The 13,469-nt window shown below is 37.5% G+C and overlaps 1 protein-coding gene across 1 annotated transcript; it reads left to right on the top strand.

Annotated features, from left to right (window-relative positions):
• The first annotated feature begins 561 nt into the window (after positions 1–561).
• Positions 562–4,159, top strand: LOC133736400 (heat shock 70 kDa protein, mitochondrial). The gene is made up of 6 exons (XM_062163875.1): positions 562–721; positions 1,475–1,539; positions 1,650–1,728; positions 1,826–2,392; positions 2,475–3,095; positions 3,319–4,159. The coding sequence occupies exons 1-6, from the start codon at positions 647–649 to the stop codon at positions 3,940–3,942; spliced, it is 2,031 nt and encodes a 676-aa protein (XP_062019859.1). The 5' UTR covers positions 562–646; the 3' UTR covers positions 3,943–4,159.
• The last annotated feature ends 9,310 nt before the right edge of the window (positions 4,160–13,469 follow it).

Below are 13,469 nucleotides of genomic sequence, written 5' to 3'. Positions count from 1 at the left end.
CTTAATCTTTGATTAGATGGTGATTTCAAATAAATAAGATGCAGTAGTTATTTCAAAGTCTGAATTTTAACTTTCTAAATTTTGTCGATAGGGAGAGAATTGGAGAGAGAACTGCAATGTATAAGAGGGGAGCTGCATGCTACGATGTAGATGCAGGGTTTTTTTATTTTTTTTATTATATTTGTAGAGGGGTAAAATTGATTTTAAAATTATGCAAAAAATAAAGATGTCCAAATAGCAAATTAAGAGGTCTGAATAAAACCACCTAAAAGTTAAAGAAATAGAAAATGAAAGCGGATTTGGTTGGGAGACTCTAGGAGGTCATTAAATTTGAAGAAAGGTTCCACATGATCCAGGAAAATAGGCCCACGAGCCCCACTGCTAAACCAAGTCCTCCCTTTTACCACTTAGCACGAGACAGACCGACGCCGTTTGCCTAAATCGAAACCACAAATGACAAAAAGTCCCACGACGTCGTATAACAAGTGACACACTAGATCCAGAACGTTCCACACCCATCTTTAACTCACTCTCCGCCTCACATATAAAAGGCCCTCTCTCCACAAAACCCTAAACCCTAAATCTCTTAACCCTCTCTTTCTTGTCGTCTCCTGTGTTCCTTCTCTCTCTGCCGTTCTAAGCAGCCATGGCCACCGCTGCGTTGCTCCGATCTCTGCGACGTCGTGACCTCGCTTCGGCCCCTCTTTATGCCTACCGATCTGTACGTCTCCTCCCTCCTTTTCTCAGATTCTCTCCCCCTTTTTCATCTTTTTTTTTTTTTTTTCAATCTCGGCTGTGATCATTTCACTGTTTGATCTGCTTTGGGTTTATTTCTCACAGCTATTTTGTGTATGTTTGATGTGATTAGAGGAAATGGAATCGATAATTACAGTACCCTCTTTCTCAATTTTTGATAACCCTTGGGAATTTCGAATAATTTTTTTTTCTTTATATGTTGTGTGAATTTCTGATGTGTGATTTGGCTATGAGATCTTAAATTTGTTTGATGTAGCATCTGTTTCTACTGTTTGCTTTGGCTGCTTATAAGGAGGAAGTGGAAAACTTTTGTTTATTGTGAATCGGACCGACTTTTAGTCGATAGAAATTGAATATTTGATTGATACTTGATTTTGTGTTAAAACATGGAATTTATTGACGGGTAAATTGTGTTCAAGATGGGATTTTTATGCCATTTTACCTTCAATTAGTAACAAATTCTGTATCGCGGTGGCCCTTTTATGTTCAGAGATATGGGATAATTGATGAAATGGGCTATAATGATATTTGGGTGTGTGAAGTTGTGAATAAAGGGTATACTGCAATTCATTAATTTGAAACCAGAACCCTTGTTTGTTTTTGGAAATGCTACTTCTTTGGCTGTTCTGGAGCTCTGCTACTAGCTCTATATGATAGTTGTACGGTGATGTGTAGTTGTATTTATTGTGTTTTTTTTTTTTTTTTTATCTTTGTGCAGTTCACCAGTTCTGCCAAGTCTTCGCATTTAGGTAACAATTGGACAAGTGTGGCAAGACATTTCAGGTAGTTTCAACATGCCTAGCCCATTTAGTTACTCTTAATAGTGAAGGTTTTTGGTTTTCCTTTGTTTATTTTCTGGCTTTGTTCTAATGCTAATTCTATGATTTGAACAGTTCCAAACCTGCTGGGAGTGATATTATTGGGATTGACTTGGGTACGACCAACTCATGTGTATCTGTAATGGAGGGGAAGGTAATGGCAATTGATATTTTCTTATGATTTCCTGACCGACTACGTGTTAAAACTTTTTGTGCAAGTGGTTTGTCTAATCAATGTGAAAATGTTGCAGAACCCCAAAGTTATTGAGAATGCTGAAGGAGCACGGACAACACCATCAGTAGTTGCCTTCAATCAGAAAGGAGAGCTACTTGTTGGTACTCCAGCAAAACGTCAAGCAGTCACAAACCCAACAAACACTGTTTTTGGAACCAAGCGTCTGATTGGTAGACGTTTTGATGATCCTCAGACACAAAAAGAAATGAAGATGGTTCCGTACAAGATAGTCAAAGCTTCAAATGGAGATGCATGGGTTGAAGTCAATGGACAGCAGTATTCCCCAAGCCAGATTGGAGCCTTTGTTCTGACAAAGATGAAAGAAACTGCAGAGGCATACCTTGGAAAGAGTGTCTCAAAAGCCGTGATTACTGTTCCAGCCTATTTCAATGATGCCCAGAGGCAAGCAACAAAGGATGCCGGAAGAATTGCAGGCCTAGATGTACAGAGAATCATAAATGAGCCAACTGCTGCTGCACTTTCCTATGGCATGAACAACAAGGAAGGTCTAATTGCTGTATTTGATCTCGGTGGTGGAACGTTTGATGTATCCATTCTGGAGATATCCAATGGTGTTTTTGAGGTATGCATAGTTTGTTATTGAGTTGAATGTTCCTTCTTTTCTTTATTTTGGAAAATGGCAATAAGAACTGTCACTTCTCCAGGTGAAAGCAACAAATGGTGATACGTTTTTGGGAGGAGAGGATTTTGACAATGCTTTGCTGGACTTTTTAGTGAGTGAGTTCAAGAGGAGTGAGAGTATTGATCTTTCAAAAGATAGGCTAGCTTTGCAGAGGCTTAGGGAGGCAGCTGAGAAGGCCAAGATTGAACTTTCGTCAACATCTCAAACTGAGATAAACTTGCCCTTCATTACAGCTGATTCTTCAGGTGCTAAACATCTGAACATTACACTGACCAGATCAAAATTTGAGAGTCTAGTGAATCACTTGATTGAGAGGACAAAGGCCCCGTGCAAGAATTGTTTGAAGGATGCCAACACCTCTATTAAGGATGTTGATGAGGTCCTTCTAGTAGGAGGGATGACTCGCGTTCCCAAGGTTCAACAGGTGGTTACAGAAATATTTGGTAAAAGCCCAAGCAAAGGAGTAAACCCTGATGAGGCAGTTGCTATGGGAGCTGCAATCCAAGGAGGTATCCTTCGTGGTGATGTCAAAGAGTTGCTTCTTCTCGATGTTACTCCTTTATCTCTTGGTATTGAGACATTGGGTGGCATCTTTACCAGATTGATTACCAAGAACACAACAATTCCAACAAAGAAGAGCCAGGTCAGTCCTCAAACCATGTAGTGTTCAATAAGATCAAAGACTATATTATGATGGAAGGGTAGACTCTGTGGTAGGAGTGCCTATGTATTCAGTTACTGAAAATTTGTTTTGATGAGAGTTGAATGTCTGGGAGATAAATGTCTAGTTAGCTGGATCTGTCTTATGCCTGAATGTTGCTATAATCTTATATTGGGTCTCATGAATTTTGCTTATACCTGAGCAGGTCTTTTCCACAGCAGCTGATAACCAAACCCAAGTTGGCATCAAGGTACTACAGGGTGAACGTGAAATGGCTTCTGACAACAAACTCCTTGGAGAGTTTGAGCTTGTAGGTATTCCTCCAGCACCAAGGGGCATGCCTCAGATTGAAGTCACTTTTGATATTGATGCCAACGGTATTGTTAACGTTTCTGCCAAGGACAAGGCCACTGGCAAAGAGCAAAATGTTACCATCACTTCATCTGGTGGACTTACGCCAGATGAGATTGACCGGATGGTCAAGGAAGCAGAGCTGCATGCTCAGAAGGATCAGGAAAGGAAAGCCCTCATTGATATCAAGAACAGTGCCGACACAACCATATACAGTATTGAGAAGAGCTTGAATGAGTACCGAGACAAGGTTCCAAGTGAGGTTGCTAAAGAAATTGAGGATGCAATTGCAGATTTGAGAACGGCCACCACAGGCGATAGTGTTGATGAAATCAAGGCAAAACTTGATGCTGCTAACAAAGCTGTATCGAAGATAGGAGAGCATATGTCTCGTGGTTCCGGCGGTGACTCATCATCTGGAGGTTCACAGGGTGGTGACCAAGCTCCCGAGGCAGATTATGAAGAGGTGAAGAAGTGAGTGCTCGCGAGTGATTCAGATGATATTTCTGAGTTTTTCATGCTCGCAGACTTCTCTTTTGTCGGTTTCTGTATCTAAGTGTTGGAGTTTCATGTATTAGGAGGTGTTATCTATTTACTTCCTGTGTCTTTTGAACTAATTGAAAATTTTGTGGTAGTGATTTGTTCACTGGTTAAGAACAAAACATAATAAGAAATAGGTTTGACATTTAGACTTATGTGAATGTTCTTAATTCAATCCACCTGGTTTGTGAATGGTGTTATACTCGGATTACTCTATCTGGCTGTTCCAGATTGTCACTTATTCTGTACGAAACTATGAATGCTATACTCGGATTAGTCTATGGTGTTATATAGCACTTTTCGTATTTACAAAGAAATGGGGCTAGGGTAACCTATTTTCTTAACTCGCAATCTGGTCGTAGAAGACATTGTAAAACGTAAAGAAGAGAGGGGAAATGAGAGAAATCCAAAATAATTTGATCTGACGATGGCGATGGTTAGTGATCGCCCTTCATGGATTATGAAGGAATCCTAGAGAAAATGGGAAAATGGGTCTAGAATGGGTCCTAAGAATGAACAAAAGAAAGGTGAAGAGAATAAGAGAAGAAGGGTGGCTCCGTTATTGGTAAGTTTGGAGGCTTAAGACGACGGGTTAACAACTGTGCTATGTTGGATCTTGGGTTTCAAGGTCCTAACTTTACTTGGATTAGTGGACGTGTAAAAGAGAGGCTGGACAGAGCTTTCTGCAATGGAGATTGGAGATTGGCTTTTCCTGAAGGCTTTGTCCATCACCTCCCTAAGGTGAAGTCTGATCATTGCCCTATCCTTTTGTAGCTTTCTTCTAATGTGCATATGGATCCTAACCTCAGGCCTTTCAGATTCCAAGCCATGTGGTTGAAACATACTGATTATACTGAGTTTATAAATGGTCAGTGGAGCAATCATGCAGGTGATTTACAGCAGAAGATGTCTCATATTGCAGGTGCTCTAAAAGTTTGGAATTCGAATGTTTTTGGGAACGTTTTTAGAAAGAAAAGAAGACTCCTTGCTCGGTTAAATGGTATTCAATGCGCCTTGGCTCATAACAATAATCCTTTTCTTCTACAACTTGAAGAGCAGTTGATCAGAGAATATGAAACAATTAGAGACCAGGAAGCGATGTTTTGGCAGCAAAAATCTCGTGATAAGTGGTTGAAAGAGGGTGATAGGAATACTAGTTTCTTTCACCTTACTACTATGGTTAGAAGAAGGAAAAAAGTGGAGGGGTTATTGGATGATAATGGTGTCCTCTGTACTGAAGCTACCACCTTAAAAACCATTGCTTCAGGTTATCCAAAAACTCTTTTCTCACTCCTCATCTAGAATGTCTAGGTTTGTTATTCCTAGCTTATTTATTTCCTTCCCTTGATGACCATGATAATTTATGGTTGAAGAGAGGGGTCTCCGATACGGAGATTCAAAGTGCTTTGTTTAGTATTGGTGGCTTAAAATCCCCTGGTGCTGATGGCTTTCCTGCAATTTTTTATCAAAAACATTGGAACCTTTGTAGTAATGAAATCATTGGTTTGGTGAAATGTACGTTCTCTTCTGGGATCATCCCTTCTGGCCTCAATCATACTTTAATCACACTTGTTCCTAAAACCTTAAGCCCCCAGAATATGGCCTTATTTCGTCTCATTAGTTTATGCAACACCCTTTATAAAGTAATTTCAAAAGTTGTGGTTGCTAGGATCAGACCCTTCTTGAGGAAACTCGATCATTAGTCCTAATCAAGCTAGCTTTGTTCTGGGAAGGCATATCTCTGATAATGTTATCATTGCTTAAGAAGTTCTTCACAAATACAAGCACTCTGTGGGCAATAAAGGGTTTCTTGCTTGGAAAATTGATCTTTCAAAGGCTTACGATAGACTAAATATTTGGCAATTCATTGAGGAGGTCCTTCATGAAGCCCTGATCCCATATGAAATTGTTAAATTGGTAATGAGTTGTATCACTACAACTAGCTTCTAGGTTTGTTTAAATGGTGAACTGATAATTTCACTGCTTCAAGAGGTATTAGGTAAGGTGACCCACTTTCACCTTATCTTTTTGTTTTATGCATGAAAAAACTTTCACATCTAATTAAATCTGCAGTTGATGTTGGCCAGTGGAAACCAGTGAGGGCTTCTGGTTCCGGTCCTTTTATCTCACATCTATTCTTTGCAGATGATTTGATCCTTTTTTCTGAGGCTAGCAGCAGCCAGGCTAAAGTTCTAAAAAAGTGTTTTGACTTATTTTGTGAACTTTCTGGACAAGAGGTGAGTTTTGAAAAATCAGTTCTATATTGTTCTCCTAATGTGGCTAATGCAAAAGCTTTGGCAATTAGCAGACTTTGTGGCTCTACTCTAACTACGGATATGGGTAAGTATCTGGGGATGCCATTGATTCACTCTAGAATAACTAAACACACTTATGCCTCTGTTGTTGAGAATGTTCAAAACAGATTGGCTGGATGGAAAAGTAAGGTGCTAAATATGGCAGGTAGACTCACACTGATTCAGGCTGTGTCTTCCACAATTCCCATCTACACAATGCAAACTGCAAAGTTACCGAAGTCTACACATGAAACTCTTGATAAGCTTAATAGAGACTTCCTTTGGGGTAGTACTGAAGGGCACAAGAAGGTTCACCTTGCTAATTGGGACCTAATCTGCAGACCTAAAAGTGTTGGTGTTCTTGGTATTAAAAAGACATCAATGATGAATCAAGCCATGCTCTCTAAAATTGGCTGGAGGTTGATGCAACCTGGAGAAGGAATGTGGCAGGATGTCTTACAGATGAAGTATTTGAAGAAAGATTCATGCCTTGACCCTACTTACAAAAATCCATCTAGATGTTCGAGTACTTGGAGGAGCATCACTTTTGGTGTGGAGTTATTACGAAAGGGTTTAATTTGGCGGGTCGGCGATGGTCAAAGAATCTCTTTCTGGTTTGATAAATGGCTACATTGTGGCCATCTTGCTGGTTATGTTTGAGGCCCTACTACCATAGATTCTCAATTCAAGGTTAGTAATACTTGGAACCAAGATGGATGGGATGTGAATTTTCTTAAGAGTCACTTTAATGCTGATATTGTTAACCAGATTCTCAGCATTCCTGTTGGTTTTTTGAATAGTGGTCCTGATATGAGAATTTGGGGTGAAGGGTCAAATGGGAAATTTTCTGTCAAGTCAGCTTACCTTGCCCTTATTAAGGAGGAAGAATTCTCCAGTTATAAATGGAAGTGCATTTGGAGTATTTCTATTCCTCCCAAACTCAAAACTTTTGCTTGGCTTGTGTCCCATGGAAATTTTTTAACTAATGTGGAGAGGACTAAGAGATGTTTTACTACTGTGTCTACTTGCCCTATTTGTCACAAGTACCCAGAAACTTTTATTCATCTCCTTACGGACTGTTCTAGAGCTATGGAGGTGTGGAGAAAGGTCATTTGTTTGGACAAGATAAGTCGAGCTCTTAGCCTTAATTGGTGGGGCTGGTTTGCAGCAAATATTCACTGCAATGATTATTGCTATAATGGTTTGCAGTGGAATAGCATCTTCATATATACATGCTGGTATTTGTGGAAATTGAGAAATAAGTCAATTTTTTATGAAGAATTTAAAATGCCATTTACACCGTGGAAAATTATAGTGGATGCCACATCTGAATGGCAATCTGCTCAAGGAAAAAAGAATGATGAATTGATTTTTTCTATCATTGAGCTGAAGTGGAAGTGTCAAGATGATGGTTGGTTCAAACTCAATGTTGATGGGGCTAGGAAAGCTCAGTCTTGTCGTATAGGAGCTGGTGGTGTTTTGAGAGATAACAAAAGAAATTGGATTTGTGGCTTCTATGCTAGCCTCGGTGTTGGCCAAGTGATTGAGGCTGAAACTTGGGGGATGCTCATTGGTTTAAAAATGACCTCTGAGAGATTTAGAGGGAAAATTGTTGTGGAGTGTGATTCTGAGACCCTAATGCTTCTCTTGATTAAGGGAACTGATAAACTCCATCCTTTCTGTTCTATTCTGAAAAGTTGCAGAGCTTATCTTAGTCTCTTCTTGGAAACCGATATACACCATATCTATAGGGAAGAAAATATGGTTGCCGATGGTTTATCCAAATGTTGCTTGGAGGATGATTTCTGCATAAACTATCTTGAGCACCCTCTTCCACAAGTCAGGGATATTCTGCTTGATGACTTGTGTGACACTACCAGAAGTAGGACTGTTCTAGCCGTCTGAGCTAAGTTTCTTTTTTGTTAGGCCGCTTTGGCCTCCATCCAACCAAAAAAAGAATAAGAGAAGAAAATGAGAGAAGGGTGGAGAGACATGTCGGCTATATTAGGGCCAAGGCAACATTTTGGCCCTAGAGCTATATTGTTTATTTATTTAAGTACTAACTAGCCTTCCTACACACGCGAACGCGTGTGTGGAAAGGTGTTGTGTTCACGCGTGTAGACTTTTTTTGTATCATAATTAGCATTGTCATTACTACAGTTATGTAATGGTCTACGACGCACCAAAAATTGGATTTTGGATTCCATATGTTGTTCTTTTTTTCTTTCTTTCTTTCTTTTAAATCTTCTTATGAAGTGTAACATTTCTCTATTCTTTGGATTAACCAACATTTATCAAATTTAAAAAAGAATTTAGGAGTAAGTAGATGAGGGACCTATTCTAGAAATTATATTAGCGAGTGATAGCATACGAATAAATAAATCAAACATTGAAATAGTTTGATTAGATTTTGCCAAATATCTAGAACCATACCAATAATATGAGGTAGATAAACATCAATATGAAGTAACTGAGGGAGAGAAAAATGTACATCCTATGACACTATTAAAAAAAACTGTTTTTCAATTATCATGAGGATTACATAACTACCAAAAGTATTATAGAACCTACCCAGGCAAAATATGGAACAAAAACTAAATGAAAGGCAAATTGCAGTATACGTGTCAATGTTCTAAGCTTGGATAGTTTTGGCTTCTTCTCTTTAGTGTTCTCCTGAATTTTTCCTTTGGCTCATTGTTTTTGCCTCACAACCTACAACCAAACCTTCATTTACATAACTTGCTCCTAATTAAACAATACTGCTCATGACATTAAAACAAAAATCATAACATACGGATAATTATTGTTCCAAGCTGAGAATTTAAACTCCACTTTGGGACAATTTTAAATATCATTTTATCAGTGTGACTATTATTTTCTAAAATAAATGATGGTTTTTTCAAATCAGCGAGTATGAAAACTTAGATAATTTGGTGGTATCAATTGAAATGATCAAAAAGCAAAAGGAGCTGGGAATTAGAGAAAACCAAATAGGAGATATGTAGCCGAAGATGCATGAAAAATGGTTGAAGAATGTGGAAAAGGAGGAGAAACAAAAGCCAAATTCATGTGAGTATAAATGACTTGCAAAGACAAACAAAATTGTATCTAAGTTTTTTGTTTTAGATATTCTTCCTTATTCTATGCCTTCGTGTTTTTTTCTTCTTTCTAACATCCAGCTCAATGAAACATCATGACATGAAAACTGATAGAAATGATGCAACAACAAATATTTGCTTCTTCTTCTTCTTTTTCTTCTCTTGCCAACAAATATCATTGGAAAAAAAAAATGGAAACGAAATTGTAAATTTGAACGAAGAAAGGAAGCAAAAAATAGGAACATTAGTATCCGAATTTAAAGATCTTAATAAGAAAAACATAAATATTGACTAATCTGATAGATCAAGGGTTTACTTATTGTTACCTAAACTGGAAGCCTCAAATGTGGAATGAAACAATCAACTCATCATTTGAAGAACCATATAGATGTCCCAACATGAAAGTTTAAAGTTCATGTAATTGAGTGCATGGCGGAAATTGTTAGATCATGACAAGCCTTTCATGGACTAACACCATACCTATAATTTCACAAATATTTGATTTTTGTGTTCCTCCATAAGTTGAGAAACGCATTGGTCCACTGCAAGTTTGCGAATGATATCAACATAATACCACTCTTACAACAAAATGTTTGGACAACTACTTATCATTATTAGGTGCAGTCCTCCTTGATAAACCATAAAACTAAACGCTTTCATAATTCATGAAAAACCAAAACTTGAATTAAACTCCAATACATTTACTGATAAAAACAGCCTTCTTTTTTTAACTTGAGAGAAAACAAAACTACCGTAAGAAACTTATAAGTAGCAAGCAACAATGAGATGAGTATTCTTCCCTTAATTGTCCTCTATCAACTTCCTCTCAACCATAAACAAAACTAAAGTCTTTCGTTTTGATTTGGAGAAGAAAAAGAAGTACAAAATCGCTTAATGATAGATTGATAGCAAAAATAAAATAAGGTGACTGCACTGTTTTTCAATTGGTGATTACCTTATGTGTTAAAAATGAATTCTTCTTTGCATACCAATCATTCCCATCTGCTTCATCGTTCATCAACCACATTGCATATGTGTAATCAAACATGAAAACAACAATCCCAAAAATTGTGGATAACAACCAGTTGAACCTAAGAACAATTAGTTAAGAATCTTACCAAAACTAGAGGAAACATTCTTAGTTATCTAACGCTGTCTCCTTCCATCCCTTCTCCATCTGCAATATGATTTTTCTTGTTTGTTTAGTTTAATCAAGAGGTAACTAAACGAAAAAAAGAAAGGAAAAGTTAAATTGATATCCTCGAAATTTGATAGAGGTAATACACACCTTTTTAGTTGACTTCTGTTGGTGAACTTTTGCTTGAGGAGATCTTCGCCTTTTGTTTACCAATAAGCAGTTTCTGCAGGGTCTAGAGGAGGGAGAATAATATTTGCAAATCAGCTTTTGATTTTACTGAACGTGGGAGAAGCTTGACGTTTGATCCTCCTAGGTTTTCTACTTCTATAGTTACTCTTTTGTCATTTTTTTATTTTATCCCATTACTATAGAATTATATAAAGGGAGGGAAAATTGTAAGTTTATTAAAATTTAACCATAAGCCTTATTGGCTTAATTAATACTGATATATATATCCTCCTGAATTCTAGTGATTTGTTTCTTGGTGAGATATGTTTGATTCATGGGTTAGTAGGTCTTTTGATGTACCTGATCTTGGTTTTTTGGTGTGCTTGGGTATGTTCTATGGCGCAATTATTAGATGGGAATGTAACGTTTGGTTAAGGTACAAAATATGCTATATGGATGTGACATTTTTATTATATTGAAGGGGAATGGAAAGGCAAAAACTCTTGGGGGGGGGGGGGGGAGGCTTGCTTCTCTGGTGGCTTTATGATTCTTATCGGGTAATGATTTATTGCATAAATCTTCGGTTTGGTTGTTCATGAGTGCTGCTTTGTACGGGACATGAGGAGATCCCACACGAGGAGAATTCTAACGACGGCAGGCATAGCCGTATACTGTGACTGGACTTTTATTTTAAAAATTAAATATGCATGCAATTATTTTTCGTAAATATCATTTTATGTTTTGGACATGTGTTTTGGTTTTGGAAATGAAGTGTGAATTATTACTTGGATTAATCTTTTGGAATTGAAAATGCGTTGGATATTATATGATGTTGAGTTTTCCGAGGAATTTCTTAAATGCGATGATGGATTTAAATTATGGATTTTCGTGAATCTCGCTTAATTATATTTAGCAAATTGAGAAATCTGATTAAATTTATTAATCGCATTTATTGCCATTTTTTTCCAAGAACGATCTTGATTAAAGTCCTCCGAGTGCGATTGGGAATCGTACTCGTGCTGTGGTTCGCGATTATTTAATTATCTAATTGTACGAGATTTTTTTTTTTTAGGAAACGTTTTATGTTGGTTTTTAAAACTATTTTCTTCACCATACTTGGGTTGTCATATTTTACTTCTAGCTAGCTAGCTTATTGCTTTTCATCACAACATCTTGTGGGTTGCAGTCGATCCCTTAGCCTGAGAGGCTATTACTAGAGCCTAGGAGGCTCTCTTTACCGTATGGTGACCTTTCTTTCTCCATACTATATTTTTACGTTTAACCAGCGGGGCTGTTTTGTTTTTACAATATTTTTAGTTTTAAAGAAAAGTGTTTCTTAAGCTATTGCATGTATTGATTTTTAAGAAAGATGTAAATGTGGGAAAGTACTAAAGATTTATTTTTAAGAAAGATGTAAATTTGGGAAAGTATTAAAGAATTCTTCTTTTCTTATTTTTCCAAATTAATTATTTTTGTCCATTCACGCTAACGTTTTTGCATACTTTCTTCTGGGCCCTTTGGTTTCAAATGTCCAGTTCGCAAAGTTGTTGTTCGGCTTTAAGAGTTGAAACCTAGCACCACCGCTGCCATCTTTTATTCGTAGGTTACCCGTTAACCTAGTTGATGTAATTTCTTTTATATTTCTTTTAAAATGCTCTGATAACCATGAGATGTTAATTATTAGATGTCTGAAAAATATGGGATTATGAACCGACTTTAGAATTTCATGGAGATTATATATGTTGTTGTAGACTTGAAATGTTGGATATGCTAGTATTAATCGTCGGTTTGGATTTATATTAATGTATGTTGTTCTTGTGGTGGAGTTGGTTATTGGTTATTTGTGGGGAGTAGGTTGGCTCCAAGAGATGAGGGAAAATGTGTATAAAAGTGTGGATTTTTGTTTTACAGGTTTGAGTTGTCCACTTTTTGGGAAAGTTTTGCCGAATTTTTTGTAGAATTTTCTTGAAAAGTGGGCCTCGCAGGACCACCTCGGATTTGAGGGTGAATTCGAAAGCAGGTTCTATCACTTATTGCCACTAATAGGGCATGGCATAAACCGAACCGGATTAAATACAGCAGAAAAAGTCACTTTTTGGAACTGGACCAGATTTTTCTGGTTCGGGATCGAGTTTAGCCTCTGAATCGATTGAACAAAAACCGAACCGGCCGAATAATTAAATATTTAATTTTTATTTAAATTAATAATATTTTTAAATAGTTGTCGAATTGTCATTGGTTGAAATCTGGTTACACCTAAACCCTATCGCACCCGATTCCACTTAGTAGAAGAAAACCCTAAGATTAAACTGAGGTCGTCATCTCTCTCAAAGTCTCATCTCTCTCATCTCTCTTGTCTCGACCCTCTCATCTCTACTTACTACTTAGAAGACCGCCGCAGACCAAGGACGATGACCAACAACGCCTACCGACGACTGCCGATCAATCAAAATCGAACCAGGTCGACCTGAAAATTAGTCACCGACCCTACCCATTAACATTTATTTTTCAATCCAAAAATTAGGCCCACTGAACAATACGGGTCGGATGCGGTGTTGGCCCAAAACCGATCTGGGCCGATCCGCACCCACCCTCACCACTATGCCACTACGAATGAGAGACACAAAAAACACACAATATTAAGTGAAAATGTTTTGATTTTTTACAATTTACACTAATATAATGAAAATAATAATTTGGAGTGTAGTTAATATAAATAAAACCGTATATAATATTTTTTGATTTAATATAGGCAGCCATAGCGTGT

Source organism: Rosa rugosa, chromosome 3, assembly GCF_958449725.1.
Source record: "Rosa rugosa chromosome 3, drRosRugo1.1, whole genome shotgun sequence".
NCBI classification, from domain to species: domain Eukaryota; kingdom Viridiplantae; phylum Streptophyta; class Magnoliopsida; order Rosales; family Rosaceae; genus Rosa; species Rosa rugosa.
Note: the sequence above shows the minus strand (reverse complement) of the source record. Positions and strands in the feature narration are given on the sequence as shown.